Source organism: Rhinolophus sinicus, chromosome 13 (genome assembly GCF_057876585.1).
Source record: "Rhinolophus sinicus isolate RSI-liver-muscle chromosome 13, RSI-T2T, whole genome shotgun sequence".
NCBI classification, from domain to species: domain Eukaryota; kingdom Metazoa; phylum Chordata; class Mammalia; order Chiroptera; family Rhinolophidae; genus Rhinolophus; species Rhinolophus sinicus.
The window spans coordinates 39,043,737-39,068,521 of NC_142513.1; the positions used below are offsets into that span (position 1 = coordinate 39,043,737).

General features: G+C 36.7%; 2 protein-coding genes across 3 annotated transcripts in view; one reads left to right on the top strand and one right to left on the bottom strand.

The window, feature by feature from the left end:
* Positions 1-12,155, bottom strand: part of DZANK1 (double zinc ribbon and ankyrin repeat domains 1) — a 96,520-nt gene extending 84,365 nt beyond the window's left edge. The window contains exons 1-3 of the mRNA XM_074317623.2: positions 11,759-12,155; positions 9,771-9,950; positions 7,051-7,204 (exon numbers count right to left, since the gene is read on the bottom strand). Of these exons, the coding sequence (XP_074173724.2) occupies positions 7,051-7,204; positions 9,771-9,879 (263 nt within the window). The 5' untranslated portion in view covers positions 9,880-9,950; positions 11,759-12,155. The remainder of the gene's footprint in view (positions 1-7,050; positions 7,205-9,770; positions 9,951-11,758) is intronic.
* POLR3F (RNA polymerase III subunit F) lies at positions 12,135-23,726 on the top strand. 2 transcript variants are annotated; one of them, XM_019710717.3, is made up of 9 exons: positions 12,135-12,913; positions 13,392-13,509; positions 16,349-16,416; positions 16,887-16,954; positions 19,053-19,165; positions 21,194-21,337; positions 21,550-21,657; positions 22,142-22,333; positions 23,397-23,726. In XM_019710717.3, exons 1-9 carry the CDS (start codon positions 12,882-12,884, stop codon positions 23,472-23,474), a joined length of 921 nt encoding a protein of 306 aa, XP_019566276.1. In that variant the 5' UTR covers positions 12,135-12,881; the 3' UTR covers positions 23,475-23,726. The 2 variants fall into 2 exon arrangements, with proteins under 2 accessions (XP_019566276.1, XP_019566275.1); XM_019710716.3 differs by having other exon boundaries at positions 12,138-12,329.
* Positions 23,727-24,785: the final 1,059 nt, after the last annotated feature.

The following is a 24,785-nucleotide window of genomic DNA, read 5'->3' on the forward strand; positions in this document are numbered from 1 at the left end:
ATTCCCAAAAAGGTGACTAGCAATTAAGATAACTTTATTAAAGTCCCTCAGTCTAGCTACTAAATTTATTACATTTTAAATTGGAGAAATCAAAATACAAGTTCTATAGTCTTTCCTTACCTTCTTCTCATTTGGGTTATTTATTGCTTTGTAACAAACCACTCCAAAATGTACTGTCTTAAAACACAAATCTGTGGTTAACCAGGCTCAGCTGGGTAGTTCTCATCTGTGGTCTCTCATGTGGCTGGGTCTGGAGTCACCTGAAAGATCGACTTTGCTGGATGTCCAAAATGTTTTCTTCCCTCATATTCAGAACCTAGGATGGGGTCTCTCAGTCTCTCTGTCTCTGTCTCTCCATATGGTTAGCTTGCATACACAAGTCTCAGGGAAGTCAGACTTCCTACATGGTGGCTGGCTTCGCCCAGTGTTTGTTTCAAGCGACCAGAGCAAAAACTGCAACATTTTGTGAGTGATCCAGCCATTGCATCATTTCTGAAGCATTCTATTAGTTAAAAGTCATAGGGCCAGCCCAGATTCAGCTGGGGAGGCCACACTAGGAGGCATGGTTCATTGGGGGGGCATTTTTGGAGACTGTCTGCGACACTCACCATAAAGATTTCATATCGTAAGTCTCAAACTAATCTAAAATAAAGAATGGGGGTTACTTATATATATCATTACCACAGCTGTAGGTAGCATAATGTATGATGCTCTGGTAGATTTTAACTATTATTCCTCAAATACTAGCATGTTTTCAACTTATTCATAATATTTCACAATTAATCTTGTTCCTCTCTTACGCAAAAGAAGTTTCATGAGAAAGCAACATAGAGGCACTCATAACTGAAAACTGGTGGTGATTTATTCTCAGCACCAGCAGCTCACCTATACTCCTTATTTTTTTAAACAGCTTTATTCAGGTGTAATTTAAAGGACATAAAATGCACCTATTTTGAGTATATAATCTGATAATATTTAGTAAACTTAATAAATTGTGCAATTATAACAATCCAGTTTTAAAATACTTCCATCACCCAAAAGAATTCCTTGTGCCTGTTTGTTGTAGGCACTCCGTGCTACTACCTACTATTCTAGGCAATCATTGATCTGCTGCCTGTATCTACAGTCTTGCCTTTCTAGAAACTTAAAATAAATGTAATAATACAAATATAGTCTTACATGTCTTATTTCTTTTGCTTATTTTTTTTTTGAGGCTCATCCATGTCATTACATAGATGTATCAGTATCAGCAGTTTGTTCATTTTTATTGCTGAGTAATATTCCATTTTATGGATTTAACACAGTTTGTTTATCCATTCCCTAGTTAATGGTCATTTGAATTATTTCCTGTTTTGAGCTATTATGAAAAATGCTGCTATGAACATTCACATATAAGTCTTCATATGGACATGTTTTCATTTCTTTTGGATATACACCTAAGAATGGAATTGCTGGGTCATACGGTAAATATAAGTTTAACTTTTTTAGAAACTCCTAAATTGTGGCTGTTCCATTCTACATTCCCACCACCATTTTCTGAGGATTCCAGTTTCTCTACATACTTGCCAACACTTGATATTCTCAGCCTTTTTTCATCACTTGTACTATTGGATCGTGTCCTCTGTAAATATTTGCTTGCATATGCCCCTTGTGTATTAGGATATAGGCTTGGCTGTTGTAACACAGAACCAAAACAATAGTGGCTTAAACAAGATAGAAGCAACAAGGTGTAATCAGCCCAGAGCTGGTATGATGCCATGGTGATGGGGGTGTGGTGACAAATTTCTACCTTGTTGCTCCACCATCTCTAGGTCATTGCACTTGTCTTCACGATCTAACATAGGTGACCACCACATTCACATTCCAGCCAATAGGAAGCAGGGCCCACTCCTTCCTGCTGTCACATACTTCAGAAGTCACACACATCACTTCCGTAAATGTCCCACTGACCACAATTTGATGACATGGCTCTTGCTAGCTGCAAGGAGAATTGGGAAATATCTTTCTTCTGGGCAACCATGTGTCTTGCTAAAAATCATGGGCCCTATTATTATAAAAGGGAAACACAGATATCGGGGGACAGCCAGCAGCTGTCTTTGCCACATCATCATGACTGCACTTGCTGTATTTATTTGATTATGTTTAACTGTCACTCCCACTAATTTGTGTTGAAAGCTCACAGCTGGAACACAGGTGATTCTGTTTGATCTGTCAAGGTACTTCATATTTTTTACATTTTCAGTTGACTTCTTCCTTCAGTGTTCTTTGCTTTGTTCTTACTGATTTTCATATTGGTATTTGATACATTTTACCTACTTCATTAGCATTTCTTTTGAAATTTCTCAGATTTCTTACATGCTAGCTTTTTATATTTCTTAAAATTTTTGAGCCTTTTAGTAAGTGTTCAAACTTAAAATTCTTAAAGTAAATATTCAGACATGCATAACCATCAATTCTAAAACAGTTTAGAAATGTTTTACATTAAATAATATGAGTTTTAAACCACATTTTAAAAAACTTTCTCAGAAATACACAGTTTATAAAAACAACCATTACCTATCAGTAAGTGACAATATTTAAGAAATAATATGCTTGGCTTTCTGTGATCAGTGGATACTTGCATATTCACTGGCTAGAGTGACTTAAGGATGGCTCAACTGTGGGGAAACTTGTTTTGTTTTGTTCTTAGTAACAAAACCAGATTTACAGACACATGAATCTGGATGCAGGCAGAGATGATCTTTGAGATGAACCACTTGCTGATTCATTCACCTCAACATATGAATGTTCATCTTTGGTCCCAGGTCTATCATCCAAGATACAGCCGTCCTCTTTATTAACACACTTCCTGGACATCACAAACATTGCCATCCAGGGATCATTCAAACCCTGCATAATCTCAGGGCTCCCTGAAGTGCACTTACAGCCCCACCATCACACTGAATAGAAGCATGGTTCCCATCCACTTACTCTATCTCTTTAAGGTCTAGGTTGTCTCCACCACAGCTGGCCCTTTCCTTGGTGACCCAGGCAGACTTTACCTGTGTACTTTGTTCCCCCCAAATAGAGCCCAGAAACTAGCTTAAACTGCCTGCTAAGTAGAAGGATTTCCTGATTGTAATCCCAAAGAAGGATTAAGTTTCGGGTTGGAGCTAAAAATCCTACTCAGAGCCCAAATCGCATTTGAGTAAACATAAATTTTTGTCAGAGTTAGGATCAGAGACCTTAAATATGTATCTTTAAGAATACCAATATAAGGTACACTCAACATAAAAAAATACATATAGCTCTAGCCCCACAGAGTATTATCCCCTCAAGAAAACACCAGAATTACTTGAATAGTTGCAAGGGAGGTATGAAAGTGGATCTGTAACAATTCTGCAACTTGGTTTAGATCAGATTTCCTCAACCCATTGAAAACTACTCTAAGTTTGGGCTAGATAACTCTTTGTTATGGGGGGTATCCTGTGCACTGACTGTAAAATGTTTAGCAACATACCTGGCCTTTACCCAGTAGTTGCCACTAGCACACTCCCACGTCCAGTTGTGGAAACCAAATATGTTTCCAGACATTATTAAAGTCCCCTTAGGGCCAAAATTATGCCCAGTTGAGAACCTCTGGTTTGGGAACCTGAAGGAGTTGATTGCAAACCATTTATTCAGCAGGCATGCACTTTTCAAATACGAAACATGCCTTTTGAATTGGGTCACACAACAGCAATTTTTCAGTCCTTTGTTAGAAATCTGGATAACAATCAGTAACAGCTACTACATGTGCAATGCCAATTTATACTAAGTAGATTACGTCTGATCTTCACAATGGCTGTCAAGTAAATTCTATTAACCTTATTTAACAAATGATGAAACTAAGACTCAGAAGAACACATAACCTAATCAGCGCCACACAAAGAGTGAGTGATAGAACTGGGATTAAAATCCATATCCGCAGGTCAAAAAATTTCATCTTCTTTCCCACACTCCAAGCTACCGCTCTCAAAGCAGTTATCTTCTTGCCTTTGTTGCTGCCTGTGGAGATGACATTCTGGATCTTTCCTCGATACAAACACAATATTTTAGGGTACATTATATATTCCAAAGGGCTGCAAATTGATGCTCTGGTAACCTGCTGATAAGTTAACTTTATTCTCCATTGTTACAAAACTGGGGAGTCCCTCATGGTTCTGTTAATGAAAAACGATTGTTCTCAACTAACCCAACTACCTACTTTCGGTTCAAGGCAGCTTTTACCTCAGTTGCCTCGATTTACCTTGACTGTCATATAAGGTCATTGACAAAAACGGAGAACCATGCAAGTTCATTGCCAAAACACTACAAAATTGTGATATCAGAGATAAGAAGTTCCTGACCACAAAGGTAGTTTTTAAAGAAGGCAGATGTCAGAAACCTGACAACAGGCCCCTGCCCACTATTGCTGAGATGTTTCTGAGTTTCTGGCCCCTTCTGTCCACCTGTGTTCTTTACTGACCATTCTCTGATGTGAAATTCATGTATATATGGGCATATGAAAGCACATATATGACAATGCCCTTATTCCTTTCCTTTCATTCTAGAATATTACACTTTAATAAAAATGTATTTCAAAAAGGTTGTATTGGTCAAATTTCTCTAAATGGAAACCTATTTTTTCCTATTAGCTTGTCAGTTATTATCCTTGGCTGCTTATTGGAATCACCTGGAAACTTTAAAAATACTGATGCCTGGGTCCCACCTCAAAAGATTGTTATGTAGCTGGTTTTGTGTATGGCCTGGGCCTGGAGATTCTAATGCACGCCTGTGGCAAATTGTTAGAATAACAGTCCATGTCTCATGCCTCCAGGTAGCCACACCCTTGTGCCCTTGTAGAATCTCCTCCCACATTGACTTTGCGTGTTGCCATATGGCTTGCTTTGGCCAATGAAACATTAACAAATACGACATAAGCAGAGACCAGAAAAATATCTGTGTCTGAGCTTGACCTTTCTTACTGCTTTTGGAAGTGAGACAACATGTGAAAAAAACAGCCTAGCCTGCTGAAGACACAAGGATCAGCCAACACCCAGCACCAACCACCAGAAATGTAAGTCAAGTTTTCTTCGACCATCCAGCTCAAGGGGGTCAAAAAGTGACTGCAGCCACCCACGTCAGTGATCTCAGGCAATACCAGCAAAAAAAACTGGTTTCTGGCCCTTTCTGTCCACCTGTGTTCTTTACTGACCGTTCTCTGATGTGAAATTCATATATCACTCAATACACAGCAAATTGCTGACCCACAGATTAATGAGCAAATAAAATGACTGTTCTTTTAAAACACTAAGTTTCAGAGTGGTTTATTATGCAGCAATAGCTAACCGATTTAGCAACCAAGGTTGAGAGGCACTGGTTATATAATGTGGGAGTTCTTTTACTCTATTTATTATTTATTTGTTGATTTATTTCTTTATTACAAAAGTAATGCTCGTAGTTAAATTTTGGAAGCTACAAAAATTATCAAGAAAAAAACATGACTGTATCACCAGACGCAATGACTGCTGAAGTTTGGCATGTTTCCTTCTGGGGTTTTTTTCTATGCATTTTCAAACAGTGTCAAAATAAAATAGTGTTATTTTTATCCTAATATTTTTCACTTACTATATCATAAATATTTTCCTATTATCATTAAAAATTTCATGACCATGATATTTCCTCTTAATATGTTAACAATGACCTTTAATAATTAACAATATCATTTAAAGTTATTTGTCTCTTTATTAAGAAACTAATTACCTTTAGTACTTAGAAACAGACTTGAATGAAGCAGTATAATTTCCATAAAGAACTACTTTATTGCAAATGTATACAAGCACTAATTTTTCTGTGTTGAAAACTCAAAACTTTTTTGTATAAATACTTTTCTTAAGCTCAACACACTTGAAATACTAGCAGTGCTTTCAGAATAGACACTTAGTGGGCACAGAGCAAGATGGTGAGAACCATAATGAATCACCTTATTTTTAGACTCTTTGGAAGCTTCATTAATTCCTTGAAACTACACAATATGCCATTATATAACTACTTCATTTTACTACTACTACCTGCAGCTTCTAAATGGGCCTTTACAGCATTAGTACTATTTAGCTTGTTATTTTTAATGATAATTGAGATGACTTGTTTTGATAGAAGTGGTCTGGCAAGTGGGAAAAGCTGCAAATGTCAATATTTAATAAAGAAGAATAATGTGTATTGGGGATTGTGTTCTTTCATTTTCACTTTGTTCTTTTTTTTTTTTAAATTTTCAAATGCCCGAAAAATTTTCTTTGGTGCAGAATTTATAGCTCTCCTCAAAAAACCATGCAGTGGTTCAGCAACCGGGGGAGCCTGGCAAATCTTTTTTGAAGTACGTACCTGGGCCAGCCAGGTATTGGTTTGGGGCTTAAGTGTTCCAAAAATGTGGCCAAACCTGTCTTGCTGCACAAAACAATTTCCCAATCACAGACTTCCAAAGCATTTGAGTTTTTTCTCTATAACAGAAGGTGACGGTTTCCAAATTAAGATGTGTTTCCATATATGAAAATTGGAAAAAGTCATTGAGTAGGAAAGAAAGAATAAAGAAAGGAATAAAGTAACTAATGTACAACAAATTGAAGTGACAGTAGCTTTGAAGGCCTATTAAGTCAATACAAAATAAAATAGAGAATGACTATGGTAGTTGTACCGTGTCCTAGGGAGTAAAAGAACCATCAATTAAAAACGGACTTTTCTTCAGAGCCAGACGAATCTCTTCAGAGGTCCCAAACCCTGAAAAAGTTCTCAAAATCCCAATGTGGAATTCAAAATATAAATAGCATTAATATACATAGCACTTTATTGAGCTATAATCTTATGATTTGTGCACTTAACAGTATACCTCAATAAAAGACAGAAAACAAAAGTTACAGATATATGCTGAAATTAAAATAACTTTCTTTAGTGCCATTCTAGTTCAACACTGATTCTCACAGGAAGAAATAAATAAAATTAAAACATAGTATCATTATATTATAAATTATTTTAATCACCATGCTCTTAACTTACTTAGAGACTGCAATAGCTTTAACTTGTATTTTTCCATCAGGTAGAGTAATAGGCTTCGTATACTTAAATGTATTATTTTCACCATAATGAATTCTCTTTAGAAATTCAGGCTTGCTGCCATCCAGGGTATAATATATGTTGACATCTGGGGTATCTGAAAAACCCAAAACAGGATAGCTGGCATTACCACTAAAGTAATAAGTCCCTGAATAAGGCCTATGGGTCAGTTATTTAATGAGAGTTTTTTTTATATATGGTAGAAATGAGTAACAATAACAACAATTGACTTCTTCCTCTATGCAAGGCACTGTGCCTCACATGAATAAGCTCATTTCATCTGTAAAACACTATAAGATAGGTCCTCTTTTATACCCACTTTATAGATGAGGAAACAGAGTCCCGGAGAGGTTAAGAAATTTGTCAAATAACAGAATTGTGGTTTGACTTCTGCTGGATCCATAGCCCATGCTCTTGAACCACTATGTTATTCTGCCTTTCTAATAGGGCATTGATAAAAATAGAGTAGGGGTCTATTTCAAAAGTAGAACACCTCTTTAGAAAGCAGAAGCTAAGTTTTCATTTTTGGAGCATTGCTTAAGAAATGCTTTTATTATATTTTATTTTGACTTGGTAAATGATTCATCCCTACACTTCTTAGAAAAATTGTAAAGGTAATAAATTCATATGATTCAAGGCTCGAAAGGTAAAAAAAAAAAGATATATAATTAAACTTCTCCCTCTGGCTCCTGACCTCAGCTGCCCAAAGGCAATCAATGGTATCTTGAGTATCCTTCCAAATATATTTTATATCCATACAGGCATATATGTCCATATTATTTCCCCCATTCTTTTTATACAAATGGTGGCATACCATACCCTGTTCCACACATTTTTTTTTATTAACAACATGGATTTTATTCTATATTTATACATAAAGAGCATCCTCATTCTGTGTTATGGCTGAATTGTATTCTCTCTTTATGTAGATTTAACCTATTCCCTACAGACGGACATTTAAATGTTTTCCTTTTCTGTTTCTTTCATTTTTTTTCTTTGCCATTACAAGCATTATAATGAATAAACTTGCAAAGAGTTATTTTTATAAGTACATCTGTAAAATATGTAGAATTAGTACTGATGAGTTAAAGATATGTGTATTGGTAATTCTGGTTAATATTGCCAAACTTCCCTCCATGGATGCTGAAACAATTTACACTGCTACTAGCAATGCATAAAAGTGCCTGTTTACCGACAATCTCACCCATTACCGTGTGTTATCAATTTTTCTTTTGTTTTTGCCAATCTCCTATGTTAAAAAAAGAAGTATCTTGCAGTTTTAACTAACATTTCTTACATTTTGAGTGATTCATTCATTCCTTCAACAAATATTTACCAAGTACATATTGTGTGCCAGATACTGTTGTAGGCACGGGGAATACACCAGTAACTCCTTGTTCTAATGGAGCTTCTGTTTTAGGAAGGACATACAAACAGTAAACAAACAAAAATTATATATTATCTGTTGAGTTGGTGATTAAATGCAATGGAGTGAAGAAAGCAAGGGATAAGGTCTGCTCAGCAAGCACATAAAGGGGTAAGTAGAACTGTATTCTCATATGATTAAAAGACATTTATATTTCCTTTCCTATAAAATGTCCTTTCACATCCTTGGTCCATTTTTCTATTGGGTTATTATTCTGTTTGTCACTGAATTGTAGAACCTCTTATTTATTAGACATTTTAAATATTGAAGAATTTGAATACCCTATCATTCACATCATCATTTGTCAATAACCACCCAATGTCTAAGAGTCATGGGCAAATATGTTAAAATTTGTATTTTGCTCTGAGAATTTTAAAAAATATTAACTTTTAAGATAAAGGAGACAGGGTATAATGTAATATATTCTTACTTTGAACTCTCAGTCTAGGAAGCATAGTGGTTGTAACATAACTAGAGATAAATAACTTTTACACATATCAGTTATTAAAGTATATAACTGGAATCTCAAAGTCTGTTTTAAACAAGTATTTATTCATGCTTTATCTATAAAACTTTCCTTCCTTCTTATGTTATGTATAAGTACATAAATGTGTGTGTATACACACACACACACACACACACACACACACTTCTGGCATTAGGGAATACATTTGCTGATTTATTTCTGTCATTACAGAAATAAATTTTGTCATTACTATATGCTAGATCCTGTGTACCTCACATCAACTCATTTAATCCTCACAATGGTTCTAAATAGTGGATATTATCACTAACTTACAATGAGGAAACTGAGACTCAGAAAGGCTAAGTAATGTACCAAAGATCACCAGAAGTTGTCAAAGCCAGGATTCATTCTCCAACCTGTCTGACTGGAAAGCCTGTATTAGTACATCAAATTTATTATCCCAGCAAAATAATGAGCATCCTGGGAATGTTTGGGATGGCACCAGGCATCCTACCTTGGTGAAGGTGAGTCAAGGCATTGCTGCAACTATGGACCTATACAAATGAAAAGGTGATCAAAGCTAATTGTTTCACTCTAAATACACACCAGTCTACAAACCACCAAGTAACACTGTTTCAAATTTTGGAAGTTTTAAAAACTTCCAAAGGTCCTGATTATAGAAAACACGCAAAGAGGTAAATCAACAACCAGATGAACATAAAGAGTATGGCAATATTATTTTAAACGATTTCGAGTACTTTTGATTCTTACCTGATTTCATTTCCAAAAGTGTATTGTTATCAATTTCATGGTTGGCTTTTCCAGGCTGAGGCACTCGCAGTGGTATGATCTGAGGAACACACACTGAACCAGCAGTCATTTTCCCTGCTTATATTTTTAAAAAGTGTATGAAAATAAATTCCAATGGCCACCTATATTTCAACACAAAAGCTGAAGAGAAACACCTTGTTTACAAAAATATAGTAAAACTAGAAAAAGCTAAAGAGAATACTGTTAATATATCACCTACAAATATTATTCAATTTTTAATTGAAATAATTGTTGTTTCAGCTGTATTTTTGCTGTTGAGATTGTGTGTGTGGTTTTGATTACCTAAATACTTACTTCTGTGAAAAGAGCATGGATGAATGGGATGGGGGAATGGAATTATTTTAAATGGCCAAATTAAATGAATGTATTAGAACAGAGACCTTCACTAATGACCTGATCAGAGCTTCCTCTGGATCATTATTATTACACTTTCCTGACTCTTATTCATCTCCCACCTCTCTTGGCTTCAGGGCAAGTCATCACACAGGAAAAACAGAAGTAACTCTGTATGTACCCTGTTTTCCCGAAAATAAGACCTAGCCGGACCATCAGCTCTAACGCATCTTTTGGAGCAAAAAATAGCATAAGACCCAATATTATACTATATAATACTATATATTAAGTTATATTATATCATATTATATTATATATAAGGTATTATATTATATAAGACCCAGTCTTATAGTAAAATAAGACTGGGTCTTATACTAATTTTTGCTCCAAAAGACTCATTAGAGCTGGTCCGGCTAGGTCTTATTTTCAGGGAAACACAGTAGAATGTAGTATGTTCATTTAGAGCCAACTCCTTTGAGAAAGCTCCAGGTTCAGGGTCCTTCCGTTGTAGCCAAGTACTTACATTTGTTACCTGCAAAGAAACTTTAGAAGGATGGCAGATTATCACACCTCAGCAGAAAGTAAGTTGGTACCAACATCAACAGTGAGCAACAGATACAAAAGTCTCCCACTCCATCTACTATATTTATAAACAATTAAGTATGACTATGGAGATCTTACTGATCTTTTTACTGAGAGGTGTCATAATTTTTAATACCTAAAAGATTCAGAGGGAAAAAAATAACCCTCACCTTAATACAGCAACCATTGACATCTCTGAATAGCCTTTTCAAATTATGAATACATGTCTTGCTCATTTATAATCTATATATTCATTCATTTTTAGTCTAGTTATTGCACCCTCGCTCTATTATTATTATTTGCAATTTTTCTGTTATTTACAATTTTCCACCTACTCATATAATCTTATTTATCAATTTGTGGTTGGGCATTTAACATATTACTAGTTTCTTTTTAGTTTTGGTTGTTACAATTCTAAATAATGATGCGCTTGTGGTGTGAGTTTTGTCGCAGGCTGTATTCCCAAAACTGGGATAACTAAATTTAAGGAGTGATCTTAATGCCTGGTTATATAGCTCCAGGTCAGAGGCCAAGAATTTGAACTGCAAATACTGGTGGAGCACTAGCCCCTACAGAAGGGTGGCTGGTTTAGGGAGGCTTGTCAGTCCTCACTTTCCATTTATGTGAGAGGCAGTTAAAGTAAAAATAGTTCAAAATCAGTTCAAAATAAAAATAGTTGAGGAGGAAGTAATTCGCGCGCGGCAACTAGGAGCTGCCCTTGGGAGGCTGGGACGGCGAATGCGCCCCAAGCGAAGAGAATCAAGAAGGAGACCAATCCGCTAGGCCCAAATGGAGGGTAGGATAAACAGCACCTCCAAACCCAACAACACTGCCTCCTTGCCGCCGGATCCGAATCTGGAACCCCGTCTGGTCTGCGTACCCGCCCATCAGGAGCAGCCAAAACACTTGCTTCCTTTCGGCTGGAGTGAGGAATGCCTTCCTCCTCCTCTGGCTACCGGAACCCAGATTGTAACCCCTAAGGCACCTCCGCCACTGGCAGCCAGTAAACCCACCTCTCACTGCCTCTTGCCTTCTCCTTTGCCACGGTCTGGGTTACCACAGACGCGGGGAGACGCGTCCCGCCCACTGAGTTGGGCAGGTGATTGGCGGAAACCCGGCTTCCTAGCAACCAGATCCGCCCTGCTGTTTGGCTAGGAGAGTGGAATCCGCCTGAAACGCCTTTCCTAAGGCTTCAACATAGGCATCCAAGAATATGCCTTCACAGAGATTGGAAAGTGCTAAAGAGTGGCGTTCCTATTCAGAATGATGGAACCAGCCTCGTTAGTCTGACATACATTAACATTCTGGAAAACAAGAATAAGGTGTAGCGGCTCCAGCCAGTGACGAGTAACAGGCGTGGCTTGGGCACCTCAAGCCGACAGGCAAGGAAGGACCGACTGCGACACGAGGAAAAAGACCCTTCGCCCGGGCCTGAAGCTGTCTTTGCCAATTTTGTGGATCCCCAGCTCGCTATCTGGCTGCTCCGTGCGTCTCTTTTCCCCAGAGGTGGGAACTGCGCCCCATGGCTGAAGTGAAGGTGAAAATGCAGCCGCCTGACGCGGATCCAGTCGAAATAGAAAACAGGTAAATCAGTGAGATTCGATTCCCGGCTCGGGAGCCCACGCAGGCAGGCGGTCATCTGGGCAGACTTTTTTCGGGACAGTCAGTAGATACTGGAGCAAGTTCAGTGAGCGTCCAAGAAGGGGATTACCGGATTTGAACACCTTCCACCTGTGGAGAGCAGAACTCTTAATATGTTTAAAACGAGCTTGACACTTTGCAACTTTGCGTAGCTGTCCGGATGCTGTTCGGAAGTTGTGATGATGCGCTTCCTTCCTGCGTTAAGGTGGTCGACGCTCAGATAAAACTCGGTGTTTCCGCGTGGTACTTGAGGATACATGTTCTCACACAGGATTGCCGGTGTCGCTATGGGAACTGACACCACAGAACGTTTGGGCGAAGTTAGAGTGCATTAGTGATTACGAAGCAACATTAATCCAAAAATAGTTTCGGGGCAGTATTTAAGTCAAGATTTTAGGGCACGTCAAACCTTTCCTGATGTTATGGTCTCTATCAGTGCACTGCTGGTTTTTAGGTTACCACATACTTTGAAAAGATCCCAACTTCCTCAAACTTATGAATAACATACATGATGATCCTGTGACAAGGTGAAGATAATGGGCCTATTTTTGTTTGGTGGGAATAATTCCAAAAACCAAGCCCCAGTTGTGGATTGTTATAACCAATTTTGGCTTCCCACCAGAAACGTCTGATTTGACTCCTGCTTGCAGACTTATACATGCCCAATGCTGTATCCTAATTTTGTCATACCTGCTGCATCTTAAAAAATTGAAGCCGCAGTGTTAATATCTTTTTCTGTGTTCTCATTTGACTTTTACTCTACTTTAAAGATTATGTTTATGAGAAAAACATATTTTCCTTAAAGAACAATAATAATGTATACATGTATTTCAAAAACATCTTCCTCAATTTCTAACATGCTTTGATTTAGAACCATCATAGAAGCCAGACTATGTACCAAATGTAAAAAGGACACAATTTCAAATTCTTCTGCTAGTATTTACCCCCACTGTCTCTTGAAATAAGTAAAAACATGAGTAATATCATTAATACCTTTGTTCCTAGGATTATAGAATTATGTCACCAGTTCCCTCATGGAATCACAGACCAAGTAATTCAGAATGAAATGCCTCATATAGAAGCCCAGCAGCGGGCAGTGGCCATCAATAGACTTTTGTCCATGGTAAGATGAATCCAGCTAGTTCATGTAATTACTTATATATTACGATTGTCATTACTTCTGTTATTAGTCATGAAAACGTTAGAAGGTTGTGACTGATAAGATTCTAAACCAGGAAACAACTCAGATTACCAGAACTGAGCAAAGAAGAAGTAATTATGCATTATTTTACAAGATGAATGAAATAAATGTATTTTGTTTTCACTGTTGTATTTGTTAACGTAACTGTCGCTAAGATACCTAAAGGCATATAGGCATAGTCTGTTCTCATCTGTTTTCTTCCTACTGCTGATATTGGGCCTTTCCATATGAAATCTATTCCACTGATTTTTCTGTGAGTCATCACAAAGCCAGCTCATTAGGGTATCACTCTTCACAATCTCTGAGCATTTCTAGAGGCCAGAATGAGTCCAGTTGAATATCAACAGTGCTGGGCCTCTGGGTGGAAGTGCAGGCTCAGCCCCCAGTGACGTTTTAGATGGGGTTTTCAGTGAAGCCCTTATACCTGCTCTTACCTCTTCTGTTATACCTGCTCTTATATATCAGGGGGATATATTTCATATACCTGGTCTTACCTCTTCCTGGGGCCCTAATGTCATTCTCTACTGCCCAAGAACACACCACCTGTTAGTGTGCCACATGCTCTTACCTATTTCTCTTACTTCCTTTCACCCATCATCAAAACTCCCATGTCTTGAGAGCATTTCAGTTTGTCTTAGTAGCAACTAGGTAAAAGATTTATATACTGAGGACTCATCTGAAGCTTATTTGCTTTTTAAATCTACCAGCTCTGTTGGATTTCTAAGGGCTCTGGATATGGAGGAGATGTGAGGACAGGTGAACTTTCTGTCAAACTGTTTCTTTCAACCTTCTAGCTCAGGGTGGCAAACTTTTTCTATAAAGTGCCAGATAGTATATGTTTTAGGCTTTGTAGACTATATGGTTTCTGTCACAAGTACTCAACTCTTCAGGAAAGTAGCTATGGGCCACCCATATAAACAAATGGGTGTGGCTGCGTTCCAATAAAACTTTACTTATGAAAACAAGCAGTGGGCCAGATTGCTGACCCCAGTTTTAGCACAAGGAAAAAAAGACTGATGGTGATTTCTAGGTAGTTCACCATGGTGAAGGTCTTCAAATCCAGGAGGATAGAGGAAGGGATGCTGGGAGGTTGTGGCAATGGAAAATGCTTTTGTCCTCTGACCACCCTTTCAGCCCTTTCTTTTCTGTCTGAAAATCGATCTCAGCAACTCCCTCTCTTTCATCACCTTTGTGACCCCACCTACTGCCAGTTCAATTGACTATAGGCAGTAGGTAGTAGTGGAGCTATTGAAGAATTTTAAGCAAGGAGTAATTATTAATAAATCACAAAGTATTACTGATTTTAGCTCTTAAACAAGTCTCAAATTTGTCCACCTCTTTCCATTCCTATTACCCCTTCATGTGTTTAGGCTCTTGGCTTTTACCTGGACTATTACAGTGCATCTTAAGTAGTTTTCCTGGCTCCATCTATCTCAGAGCAGCCAGCCTGATCTGTCTTTAAATACAGATCTGACCAAGTCATTTTCTCAGCAAAAACCCTCTCAACATTAGAGATGCAATTCCAAACTCATGGGTTGACTACACTGAGCCTACCAACCTCACCCACCTCATCTTCCATCACTTTTCCTTAAAAGTTAGTTTTCAGAGGTAACAGATTGTTTTTGGTTCCCTGCCACATCATGCTGTTTCATGTCTCAGGTCCTTTGCTGATGCTCTCTTCCCTGCTTAGAAGGCCCTTCTTTCCATTCGCAGACTAACTCCTCATTGTCCTTCAAGACTCTGCTCTGCTGTTGTCTCCAGGAAGCCTCCCTGAATCCCCAGGTTGGGCCAGAGCTGCTTCTCTAAGAGCCCATCCCACCCATTACTTACCTCTATATTAATGCCAACTAGATGGTATTCAAGTTAGCTGTGTAATTCTCTTTCAGAATTCATGTTCCCCCCCCAAACAACAATCACAGCACAGGTGTGCAGTAAATATTCATAGGCTGAATTAAATGACTGAATGGAGTCTCTAAATTGAGCTTTGTGGTTTGATTTTGCCATTTAGTGGGGTCAGGGGAAGGAGGGAGGGTATTACTGTTTATCCATATGTAAAATCACTTTCAAGTCATGGTTGTGCCCAGTCTCTTAACACATGGTAATGGGGCCTCTCAGCCATGGCTTCCCCAAACTGCTAGAAGCCCAGTGGTACAGCCATTTGGGTGCTCCTAGGTTCAGACTCAAGGAAATTCAGAAGCACATCAGACAAGCTTTATTTTACTTTTGTTATAGAAAAACCTGCAGGCCTTTTATTCATTGGTTGACCTTTCTGCCTAATGTTCATGTAACACAATGGAAATCACACATACCAGTAACGGTCACCATTAACTTTGTAAATTTTATTTAATCATTGTGTTATAGAATATTTATGCATGTTAGCCTTTATTTGAACCTTTTATTACATAAATTTTTGTATTATATTTATTGAATTTATTTTAATTTGAATATAGCTTTTTATTTATTACTCTAAAACTGCTTGTTTATAATTCTTTATGCATTGATCATATAACCAAGCCAGGATCTAGCATATATGAAATTGTTAATTATTAATGTTTTAGAAAATGAAGAGAAAGAGCCAATTTTTGAAAAATGCACTGCATGTGATACATAGGCAAAAACTTAAGTCTCAAGTGAGGAACTGACAAATAACTATAGGAGGTAGGATGTTTTAGTCTGTGTAAAATTTTAAAGAATGTATTAACATTTGTCATTGGATTTGACAAAATAACTGACTTATTGCTTATTAAAAAACAAACTTCAGGGTCAGTTGGATCTCTTAAGGAGCAATACAGGCCTTCTGTATAGAATAAAGGATTCTCAAAATGCTGGGTAAGCACCTAATTATATTATTTTAAGAAAATTTCAATTATTATAAAAGTAGTATATGTTCTTGAAAAAAGCCAATACAGAATTGCATAATGTAAATCTGTCCTACATACCATCCCTTCTTCCTATCATGAGTTCTATTTACCAGAGATAACTGTTCTTAAATAATTTGGTATACATATTTTCATATATATATATACATATATGATTATATATGTATATATAATTTTTTTTCTTAAAAATTGGATCATGCTATGCATACTGTTTTGCAACTTGTGTTTTTCACTTACTGTGTCTTGGACATCTTTTCATTCTGGTACATACAGCCCTGTCATTCTTTCTAAGGTAAGCCCTTCTTTTGGTAAATAAGTCAATGTGATAACCTTGTCTGCTAATTCATTTAAGTTGTCGTGTAGATTATTAGATTATCCTGTGCCTCTTTGCCTTTTAAATTCTACTTTATTCCTCTGCAGTAAAATGAAGGGATCAGATAACCAAGAAAAACTAGTATATCAAATCATAGAGGATGCAGGAAATAAAGGTAAGCTTGTAAAGGAAGAAGCAGAAAAAAACATTGTCTTTGGGACTAGATACAGGGACTGAGACCCTCGCTTCTCAGGGATATAGACTATGCTGCCATTGTGTAAAAAGGAGAGGAAAGTATACATATATATACTATACATATGCATGTGCTTGAAGGGCACCCAGGAGTTGCATCAAAGGAGGCAGGAATTAGATGGCTCTGGGCAGGGATGGTAAAAAAAAACTTCTGAATTCTGAACCATGTGAATGTATTACCTATCCAAAATAAATAAATTAAAACTTAAGGTTCTTTTTTAATCCTCACTCAGTAAACTTTGGAAACTTTAATTTCTTCATCTTATCTGTAAATTGTGGGTAATAACATCTCTCTGTTTTTTTCAAAAACCAGAGGGATACTTAGTGCAGTGTGGCAATGTCTGACATAGGTCCCTCAACTGCTATTTAGTTCCTCTCCTATCTTCATTGAAGAACCATATTTAAATTACTGTTATTACAATTTAGGATCTATTTGATCTGTTAGCTTTAACAATTAGATGTAATCTGAAAACATGTAATTCTTATATTTAGTAGTTAGAAGGTTAAATTAACATTTTAAAAATAGACCTATGAAAAAGCCATTCTCTATTAAAAAAAAAAAAAATTTCTTCCTATCTCATTATGCCTCCACATTGGAAAGAAAATACAACCAAATATTTTTACATAAAATTCCCTTTTCACATATAACACTGATTTCCTTCTTTAAAAGAAAAATCATAGCTTCCCGTGCATGGTTTTTAGTGGCTGTAGGAGCTGCAATCTTCCTATCTTCCATCTCCTAAATATTGTGTTTTATAAAATAATGGACATAGATGCTCACATAAAGTGTTTTTTTGCTCTCCATTGAGGATGGCAGCTGACCCTGGCCCAAAGTTGAGTTTGTTTTTCAAATATACAATCTAAATGAAATTTATGAAAAACAGGTTGCGGTGCAGGAGGGGATGGAAGAGACAATAGTCATGCACCACTTAATGAAGGGGATATGTTCTGAGAAATGCACCGTTAGGCATTTCATATTGTGTGAACATCATAGACTGTACTTACACAAACCTCGATGGTACAGCTTACTGTACATGTAGGCTGTATGGTATAGCCGATTGCTCCTAGGCCACAAGCCTGTATAGCATGTTACTGAACAAAACATGAGATTAAATCAAGCACAAGAGAAGATAATATAATTGAGAGATGCCATAAATGGGAGATATATGAGTCTTCTGCCAGTGTAACACAGCATACTGTTTTACAGCAAACATTTTTTTCTAAGTAGAAGGAGTACACTCTAAAATCACAATAAAAAGCATAGTAAATACATAAAATAGTAACATAGTCACTTATTATTATTATCAGTATTATGTACTATACATAATTGTATGTGCTATACTTTTGTATGTGACTAGCAGCTCAGTAGCTTTGTTTACACCAGCATTACCACAAACACACGAGTAATGCATTGTGTTACCACATTAAGACAGCTACGATGGCTACACATCACTATGCAATTGGAATCTTACAGCTCCATTATAATCTTATGGGATCACCATCATATATTCTGTCCATCATTGACTAAAACATCATTTTGCAGTGCATGACTATAAGTTAATTTAGTAACATTCAAGATTTTTTTTTGCATTTCAGAAATGTCCTTTTCATCTGTTTTTTTATTTTAAATTTTTTAAAAAAATTTATTGGGTGACAATTGTTAGTAAAATTACATAGATTTCAGGTGTACAATTCTGTATTACATCATCTGTAAATCCCATTGTGTGTCCACCACCCAGAGTCAGTTCTCCTTCCATCACCATATTCATCTGTTTTTTAAAAGATTCCACACTAGGATTCCAAGAAATTTCCAGTTAGAAAATAGAATATAACTTATGTATTATTTTGCATATTTTTGTTACTTTATCTGAGATTCTTCCTCTAAGTCACTTAATTTTTCCTATAGCTATGCTGTAGTAATATATACATATATATTTTGCTAGTTTTGGAATGAGATATAAGCAGCAGTATTATAAACACATCCTATAGTGTTCAACTTATTTTACTTTACTTTCTTATAGGAATATGGAGCAGAGATATCCGATACAAAAGTAATTTGCCATTAACAGAAATTAACAAAATTCTAAAGAATTTGGAAAGTAAAAAGCTTATCAAAGCTGTTAAGTCAGTGGCAGTGAGTAGTTTTCTCTTTTCTTCTCCTGAATGTTGATTGTACATATATTGTTCCTAGTATATTTCAGGTTTCTATTGTCCTTTAAGCTGTATCGTGATTAAAACAACTGATTAAAAATGATTTTTACACATTTAGTTCATATTGATTTGGTGATGCTGCTTAGATATGTCACTGCCTAATTAACTCTTAGTGTCTCACTTAAAAATTTAAAACTAATTCAGGAAAGAATTTTGGAATCATGAACATTTTTTCTTGATTTTCTGGTGTATAAGATAATTTACTTCATCCTGGCATATTATTCATTGAACAAATATCTATTACCAGTTTGCTATGTGCCAGAGACTGTTCTGGGTGCTTGGAATACATTAGTGAATAAGTCAGAGAAAGATCCCTGCCCTGGTGGAGCATCTGTTCCAGCACATAGTGTTTCTCCTCCTCCTCATCCCTCCCCATCCATCACATCCCTCAGGGGCTCCAAGCTCCAGAGCTTGGCTTCATTAGGGACACCTGCTGCCGACCTCACTGATTTAAGTGTCAGAGGAGCCGAGGTTACAGTAGGCTAAAGTTTGCTTGAACACAAATTTCAGCATAGAAGAATTTGGTATTCATCAGTGATTTTATTTATCAGTGACATTTACGTTGTACCACTCCCTAAGTTAGAATATTATTTCTCTTCCACATTTTTAATGGATAATGTCAAATATATACAAAAGTAAAGAAAATAATATAATGAATCCCCACATACTCATCACCTAGCTTCATTTTGCCAATTCTACTTCTAGGTCTTTATTTTTAATAGCTTTATTGAGATATAATTTATATACCCTAAAATTTATCCTTTTAAAGTGTCCAATTCAGTGTGTTTAAGTATATTCACAGAGTTGTACAACTGTCACATTCTTCTAATTTTAGAACATTTTCATCACCCCAAAACGTGACCCCTCTAGCAGTCACTCCCCATCTTCCCTGCTCCCAAGCCCTGACAATCACTAGGGTGTTTTCTGTCTCTCTCTAGATGTGGCTATTCTGGACATTTCCTATAAATGGAATCATACAATATGTGGTCTTCTCTGTATGGCTTCTTTCACTTAGCATGATGTTTTCAAGGTTTCAAACTAAAGTATTAGATTGTAACCCAAAGTATAAAATAAATATTCATGAGTCCATATTGATAGATAAATGTTTGAATAAATGAATGAATGAATGAATGAATAAATAAATAAATAAATAAATAAATAAATAAATAAATGGGGGAGAATAGATATCTCCCGTGCAGAAGAATTCTAAATAATTTATGTGGACACTACCCTCAAGGAAGTAGAGCATAACTCCAAATCCTTAAGTGTTCAACTTATTTTACTTTACTTACTTGCTGGGCATGGTGACTTTTTTCTGAGGAAAGGGCAGAGAAAAATAACTTTACAGTGGAAGGAGAAACCTGAGAAACACTATCTCCATCCAGGTGATCTGATACGTCATATTGATGACGGTCAATCATCACTTGGAGACAATCAGATACCCTTGATACAATGTGATAAGAAGGTCGTTTTTACCTCTGTGGTCTTTTTTCCAGTCTAATCATGAGAAAAACATCAGACAAATTCCAATTAAGGGACATCCTACAGAATACCTGACCAATAATTCTCAAAACTGATGAGTTCATCAATAATAAGACTGAGAAACTGTCATAACTAAAATTTGCATTGGGAGACATGACAACTAACTACATTGTGGTATCCTGGACCAGAATAAGAACATTAGGGAAAAACTAAGGAAATATGAATAAACTATAGACTTTAGTTCATAATAATGTATCAATACTGGTTCATTAATTATAACAAATGTACCCTACTAATGTAAGATGTTAGTAGTAGGGAAAACTGGACACAGGTAAATGGGAATTCTATATCATCTTCACAAAAATTCTGTAAAACTGCTCTAAAATATAATGTTTTGAGTTTTTTCCAAATCTTAGTTTTGGGTGATTGTTACCTTATAACCACATTTGTTGTGCATGTTTTTCCTTAGGCATCAAAAAAGAAGGTGTATATGCTCTATAACCTGCAGCCAGACCGGTCTGTGACTGGTGGAGCCTGGTACAGTGACCAGGATTTTGAATCTGAATTTGTAGAGGTGCTTAACCAACAGTGTTTTAAATTCCTACAAACCAAGGTGAGGCATAATTGAGGAAACAGTCTTTTTTTTTTTTTTAATTTCTCCATAAAGAATGTTTAATCTTGTATATCTTATTTTATAGGAATTGAAAAACATCGAAATTGATACATTTTACGAAACAAAATGTTCTACTGTTGGTTTCACTCTGTATAAACTATATTCAGAAAACACCAGTATTCTTGCTGAGATTTATGTTTCTACCCTTGTAGGCAGAAACAGCACGAGAAAGCAAACAGAATCCCATGATACAAAGAAATAGTTCATTTGCTTCGTCACATGAAGTGTGGAAATATATCTGTGAATTGGGAATCAGTAAGGTCAGAACTCAGTTTCTAATTTTCATCTTTTTTTTAAAAACTTCCTTATTGTAGGGATAAAGTTACAATGGATTCCAATCATTCTTGACCCAGACCCTTTTTTCAGGTGATTCCTGTGAATGTTCTGCAGAACCCACTTTAAGAAAGTACTGTCCTAAGCCAGTTAGGCAAAGGTGGTCATTGCCACCTTTTATAAATCTGTTAAATTCTTGCGGAAGAAATGTTACCTACAAGACTTCTAGATTTTACTTAGGAGAGTGAAGATATCAAAAAATGTCGCACTCCACATTAGGTCAGAGTTCTGTCCTTAGCATTTAGTGGTTTGTGCTAATTTGGGCTGTTGTTCAACCTCTTTGTGCTTTTGATTACTCTCCAGCATAATGCTTCCCCATTTCACTGAGGAATTGTGGCCCTTTACTGTTTATAACATCCTCCAAAGGAATGTCTCTTTGTCCTTTTTGTTTCTAATATGGGCTCTTTATAGGTAGAGTTGTCCATGGAGGACATTGAAACCATCTTGAATACACTCATATATGATGGGAAAGTGGAGATGACTATCATCGCTGCAAAAGAAGGCACAGTTGGCAGTGTAGATGGACACATGAAACTATATAGGGCAGTCAATCCAATCATCCCACCCACGGGTTTGGTCCGGGCCCCCTGTGGACTCTGCCCGGTGAGTTAAAATGGCTTCACTTTACACTTGACTGCCACCAGTGCAAATCCCACATGACATAATTGCAAGCACACTCCAGTTTTCTCAGACTCGCAGGATTGACCAAGAGCTACTCAGACCTCCATGTAACCTTCATGACGTTTAATGAACAAATCATTGCCTTATATTCTTTGTTAGAATAACCAGGTTAAAGAAATTTGTGTTTTCTGCTCTTGGCCCTAAAATGGGCAATTTTTGACAAGCATTAATCATTTAAGTAGGGAGGAAAGTGAGATTTGGTGAGAACCTACCATGGGCCAGACATGTTTTTGAAAATTTATGTGATCTCATTTAATCCTCCTTGTAGCTAATGATGTTATTTCCCCTTAAGCAGGAGGAACTTAGGCTCTGGAAGACCTAAGAGCATGTAGCTTGGACATATCAACCAGGATTCAAACTCAGAGATAATGTTCTTCCCCTTGCTGCATGCCCCAGCACTCTTCATTCATTCCCTTATAGTTTATGAGTGCCAACTGTGTGCTATAGGTACTGTCCCAACCTCTTTGCATTATATTCTTGGGCTGCTAGTCTGTGTTTTAAATTTTATTTTTACTGGCCATTTTCTATATATCTAAGCACTTTATACCCTGTTTATAGAGTGCTAGCAGGTTGGGAATTCTGTTCAGCACCCTTCACAAAAAGGAAGGTAGCCAAACATGAAACATTTGGTTAGTCAAAATAAAGTAATTCATATAATGGCTCTCCCTTATATTCCTGTGTTACCCACTGATAGCCCTTTCCCCAGTGGGCAAGTGAACATAGTCATTTGAATGCTACAGAAAAAGGACTCCCATTAACTTTATGATCACAAATCAGGTCCTATTATAGTATGTTCTTAAATACAGCCCTAATCTCTTTGAATTGTGAAGTTTTGTTTTTAATATTGCTTTAAATAAATGTTTGGGTTTGTGATATTTTGTTAACAGAAATTTAAGTTGTAGTTGACATTTAATGTAAGACTTTACCTATTAATTTTAGAATTTTTAAACTTCTATTTGAACATAAACTTTTTTCTTTGTTAAAGGTTTTTGATGACTGCCATGAAGGTGGAGAGATTTCACCATCTAACTGTATTTACATGACAGAGTGGCTCGAATTTTAATAGAGAGCTATGAACTTTACTGACATTTTGCAAATGAATTTTACTTGTGAGCAAATAACTTATGATGGGACATCAAATTCCCTTGAAAGCAAACTTCACAGAAATGGATATAGACTTGCTGCTATGAAAATATACGTGTTTTTTTTTTTTAATCTACGAAGACTAAATTTATATTGGTAGAGTAGCCAACAGAATATAAAGAAAGTAAGATTAGTAGTGAAATCTATTCTTCAATAAATAAAATACTCTGAAGTTCTGGAGGACCACATCTTCTGAAGTTTTCGACTTTCGATTGTTAAAGGAAAAAGAAGCCAACAAATCCATGTTTACCAATGGATAATGGCTACAGCCTAAAAATGCTCATTTTAAAGTTATTTATTGAGGCCTTCATTGGAAATTGTTTATATTTGGTTCACTATTACCATTTCTGTTTTCTATTTTCTCCATGGTTCCATTGTGAAGAAATTAAAAGCTGTGAAGGCAGGAATAGTAGAGGAGGCTATGCAAACGGGGTGTGAGTGGAGGAGAGAGTTGGAACATCCCTTTTCCACACACAGTTAAATCCTTTTTTACATCAGAAATATTTTTTCAGAGGTTTATGCCACTGTATTTACTTCAAATCTAAATGATGACTGTTGTCAGGGATGTTTTCAGTGCATAAATACTATCATTGTCATCCCAAAAGGAATATTTCCACTGGTCCTTCTTTTTAAAAATCTTACAAGTGTCACTCTGTGGCTCAATTTTATTATTTACTAGAACTTTCCCCTAAATTCTCATCATTTAACTAAAATTAAAAGTTTCGCCCTCCATTCACACTTTATTTTGAAAAATCTGTCACCTTCCATTCATACTTTATTTTCATCTTCCATTCTTTTTTGTCCTGTTTTAGATTTATTTTCCTTTATTCTGCTCTAAAAGTCATGGTGTAGTATGTCTAAACTGAGCAGAAAGCCATTATAATTGTCCTCAGTTCTAGTAGCATTTTCAGTTGCAGTCTTTGGCCATATAGAAAACACTAGTTTATTTGATGAAGTGTTGCACAGAAGTTAGCTGTAGGGACTTTTAGGATCTCAGCTGTATTTTCTCTTTCTAGCTCCATTTAAAAATTTCTGGGGCCGGCCCGGTGGCTCAGGCGGTTAGAGCTTCATGCTCCTAACTCCGAAGGCTGCCGGTTCGATTCCCACATGGGCCAGTGGGCTCTCAACCACAAGGTTGCCAGTTCAATCCTTCGAGTCCCGCAAGGGATGGTGGGCTCTGCCCCCTGCAACTAAGATTGAACACAGCACCTTGAGCTGAGCTGCCGCTGAG